General features: G+C 63.3%; 1 protein-coding gene across 1 annotated transcript; it reads right to left on the bottom strand.

Moving 5' to 3' along the window:
• Positions 1-1,034: 1,034 nt before the first annotated feature.
• Positions 1,035-3,612, bottom strand: SLC25A1 (solute carrier family 25 (mitochondrial carrier; citrate transporter), member 1). The gene is made up of 7 exons (XM_011958688.1): positions 3,518-3,612; positions 3,302-3,440; positions 2,604-2,688; positions 2,335-2,439; positions 2,068-2,183; positions 1,913-1,986; positions 1,035-1,729 (listed from the first exon to the last, which is right to left on the bottom strand). The coding sequence occupies exons 2-7, from the start codon at positions 3,431-3,433 to the stop codon at positions 1,615-1,617; spliced, it is 627 nt and encodes a 208-aa protein (XP_011814078.1). The 5' UTR covers positions 3,434-3,440; positions 3,518-3,612; the 3' UTR covers positions 1,035-1,614.
• Positions 3,613-3,671: the final 59 nt, after the last annotated feature.

Here is a 3,671-nt window from a genome sequence, read left to right as displayed (position 1 = left end):
TACCCCCAAACCCATGCTTGGCTCTCACCTCTGGCCCTTTGCACCCCAGACTCCTCCCCAGCTGCACATTCCGGGATTCCAGGGATCCGGTGCTGTGTGAGGTCACTAGGACAGGGCAGTCTCCCCAGGGACGGGAACTGTTCACACAGAGTTTCTGGCTGGCAAAAGCTTATTCTCCAGTCTGAGCCAAACGCTTGCATGACTTTTCCCTCACGGAGGCACTTGGACAGGAAGCTGACTTCTCTGCACAGCCAGGGGCACTGACTGATCCCATCCTGCCCGAGTGTCCTCTATGTAGCTCATAGGCTGTGGAAAGAGGAGCTGGGCCCCATGGGGACATGCCAGTTCAGAGCTCTGGCCTCCAGCCAGAGGGACACCTTCCTCTGAGGCTCATGGCTGTGGCATGAGGTGCCCAGAGAGCCCTGGCCAGGCAGCCCCACTTCCTGCTGCCCCAGGACAGCTGCCTCCCAGCCTGGGTGAAGGAACAAGGAAGGGCCCCTGCCCAGAGCCTTTGGGCAGCAGAGGCCAGACACCCCCACCAGGAGTTCAGAGGCCCCAGCATGCCCCCATCTCCTCCTCCCCACAAGCAGCGCATTTCACTCACTCAGGAGCTGGGCATGCCCCGGAGGGGCCCTGGGCAACCCAACCCTTCCCTAAGCTTCCCCGTGGGTGAGGGGCAGGCAGTCGTCCTGGGGACTCCATCTCCTGGGCCCAGCCCCCTGCTCTGAACATTCTGCTCTCTGCCAGGCCACCCTGAGGCCTTGTGAACACACCCTTTTGCCCATGTCATGGGATCTTGCCCACAGGCCACAGAGAAGGCCAGGGTGCAGCCCAGATCCTTCTTGGCCTGGCACTGGGCTTCTCAGGGAGCCAACACTGTGGCCACAGCTGCCCTGCCCTGCGTGGACACTAGGCTTTCCCTGTACCCCTACTGCAGTGTCCTCAGATGAAGGTGGCCTGGTCCCCTGCAGAGGCATAGCCACCAATCGCATGCAAAGATGGGCCCATACAGGGACGAACACAGGACAGGAGACTGCAACAGGATCCGGTTTATTCTGCCTTGGCAGGGTGGTCCTGAGAGTGGTGGGTCCACCCTGTCCCGGGCGGAGGGAGGGCCCGAGGGCCGGTTAAGGCCAATGGCGGGAGAAGCGAGGGGCTGCAGCCCCTGGAATGCGGTGAAGCCAGGCCGAGGCCCGGAGGCAGCTGTGGTAGGCCGGGGCAGGGTGGAAGGCACCGGACTGGGACCGGGCCAGGGCTACAGGGCCGAGGACCCAGGCCACACGGGCACCCCAGGAAGCGGGGCACAGGTCACATGACACAGAACATGAAACACAGGCACAGGGCTCACAGTAAGCACATGGACAAGTGGGCACGGGGTCACAGGCCAGATGCACACCTAGCCATGGCTGGGCCAGACACCAGGACACAGTGGTGGTGTCACACAGACCACAGGGGGGAACACATGGACTTGACAGCCACAATGCACAGACCAGGCTACAGAGCTCAAGGGACGTGGGAAGGGCCTTTTGGCACTACTGCACTGGAATCATGTGAGACAAAGGTGGCGGGCACTCTGGAGGTGCCTGGGGCGGTCCCCTTGCAGCCTCTCTAGGCTTAGTCTGTCTTCCACACTTTGTTGAGCAGCTTCACCACTTCATCATAGATGATAAACACTATGGCCACATCCAGGCAGACCCGGCCCAGGCGGGGGACAGTGCCCTTGTAGAATCTGGGTGGGAGGAGGGGTGGGGAGAGGAAGGCAGATCAGTGCAGTGTCCCTGCACAGGGCAATCCCCAGATGCTGAAAGGGGAGGCACAGAGGCCTGAAGCGGACGGCATAGGGTGTGGGAAGGCCAGGTAGGCCCGGAAAGGTCTGAGGTGGGGACAATAGCCCTGCCCCTCCCCCACTCACGCCTTGAGCCCCTCCTTCCTCAGGATCTGCAAGCCGCAGTCCCACGTGTTCCGGTATTTGTGTGCCTCCAGGCCCTGCGGGACATCAGCAGGCAGGGGCTCAGCAGCTAGCTCTGGCCCGGTGCCCCCTTCCTATCGCCTTCCCGGTCCCCGCACCTGCATCCGGGTCTTAATCACATCCAGAGGAGTGTTTCCAAAGACACTGGCCGCGCCTGCAATAGCTCCGAAGACCCCAGTGATCAGTGGGTTCATGGGCTTGTTGGGGTTGTCCCCTGGATATGAGGGGTAAGGTGTGGTCAGAGGGTTCCAGGAGGAGCCTGGATCAGCACGTCAAAAGGTGGGTGCCCGCCGCCCAGGGGTGGTCTCAAGGAGAGGAGAGCAGTTGGCCCTGTGCAGAGACAGGGCCCTGTGGTACAGACACACCTCGGTACCAGTTGCGCAGGGAGGTCATGACGAAGAAGCGGATGGCCTGGTTCGAGCCCTGCTTCAGGACGGTGGCCGTGAGGCCCTGGTACGTCCCCTTCAGCCCTGGGGGAAGGCAGGCACGGTTTGCCCTGCAGCCTCTCAGGCCCTGGGAATTGGTGTGTGTGGAGGGTGGGTGCTGCACAGAGCCCAAGGCAGGATGGGAGGTGCAGGCCCTTCCCACCCTGGCCCAGGTCCCTGAGCCCTAGCTGGAAGGTCCAGTGGCGCACCTTGTTCCCGCACAATCTCCCTAACCCCGTGGAAGAATCCTCTGTACTTGGGGTTTGGAGAGGTCTGGTCGTGGATGAACTTCACCTGAGAGAGAGAAGCAAGAGCGCAGGTTCTTGGCTGCCACTTGAGTGGGTCCTGGTTAGCAGGCAGGCCCAGGGCCCATCCAGGGTGGAGGAAACTGGGGCTGCAGCTCTTCCCCCAGAAGCAGTGTAGCCAAGGCCGCCCTGGGCCGCCCACACGGACCATGCCCCGGGACACAGGGCAGCCCGCACAGACCATGCCCCGGGACACAGGGCAGCCCGCACAGACCATGCCCCGGGACACAGGGCAGCCCGCACAGACCATGCCCCGGGACACAGGGCAGCCCACACGGACCATGCTCCTGGACACAGGGCAACCCTGGTGAGCGGCCTGTACCTTTACGTTTGCCACTCTTTTCCCGTTTTCGCAGTGAACGTGTCATTTTGTTTTCTGCTTTATAAAAGCATTTTGTAAATACTTTAAGGCTGCCTTTAGCATAGATTCAGCCTCCACGAATGGCCCTTTGTGGCAGGCGTCCTGCTCCAAGGCCCCGCGGTCACCCCGCGTCCAGGAGACCCTCCCCAGCTTGCCGGTTGCCCCTGGAGCACCGGGCCAGCGCGGCCGCCAGTCTCTGTACTCCCTGCGTGTCCAGGGTCCTCGCCAGGACTTTCCCCACCTTGATGGTCTCCATGGGGCACACGACCACCACGGCCTCGGCCACGCCGGCGCCTAGGCCGCACAGCAGCCCGCGCGTGCTGTCCAGCCGTCCCTGGGCATCCCGCATGTGGTTGCTGAGGAACTCGAACATTCCGAACCTGGAGGCAGGAGGCGGGTGAGAGGGGCTGCCGCGGCCGAGACCCTCCTCCCGCAGCAGCCCCGGGCCGGGCCTCACCTGACGGCCGCCTTGGGGATGGAGCCGTAGAGCAGGGAGCTGAGGCCGCGGTACAGACCCAGGACGCCATGGCTGCGAACCGTCTGCCGCACGCAGTCCCCTGGGGGAGGGGGCCGTCAGGACCCCACTGCCCTCGGTGCCGCCGCCCTGGGTA

The sequence above is a fragment of the Colobus angolensis genome, unplaced genomic scaffold, assembly GCF_000951035.1.
Source record: "Colobus angolensis palliatus isolate OR3802 unplaced genomic scaffold, Cang.pa_1.0 Scaffold471, whole genome shotgun sequence".
Taxonomy (NCBI): Eukaryota; Metazoa; Chordata; class Mammalia; order Primates; family Cercopithecidae; genus Colobus; species Colobus angolensis.
Note: the sequence above shows the minus strand (reverse complement) of the source record. Positions and strands in the feature narration are given on the sequence as shown.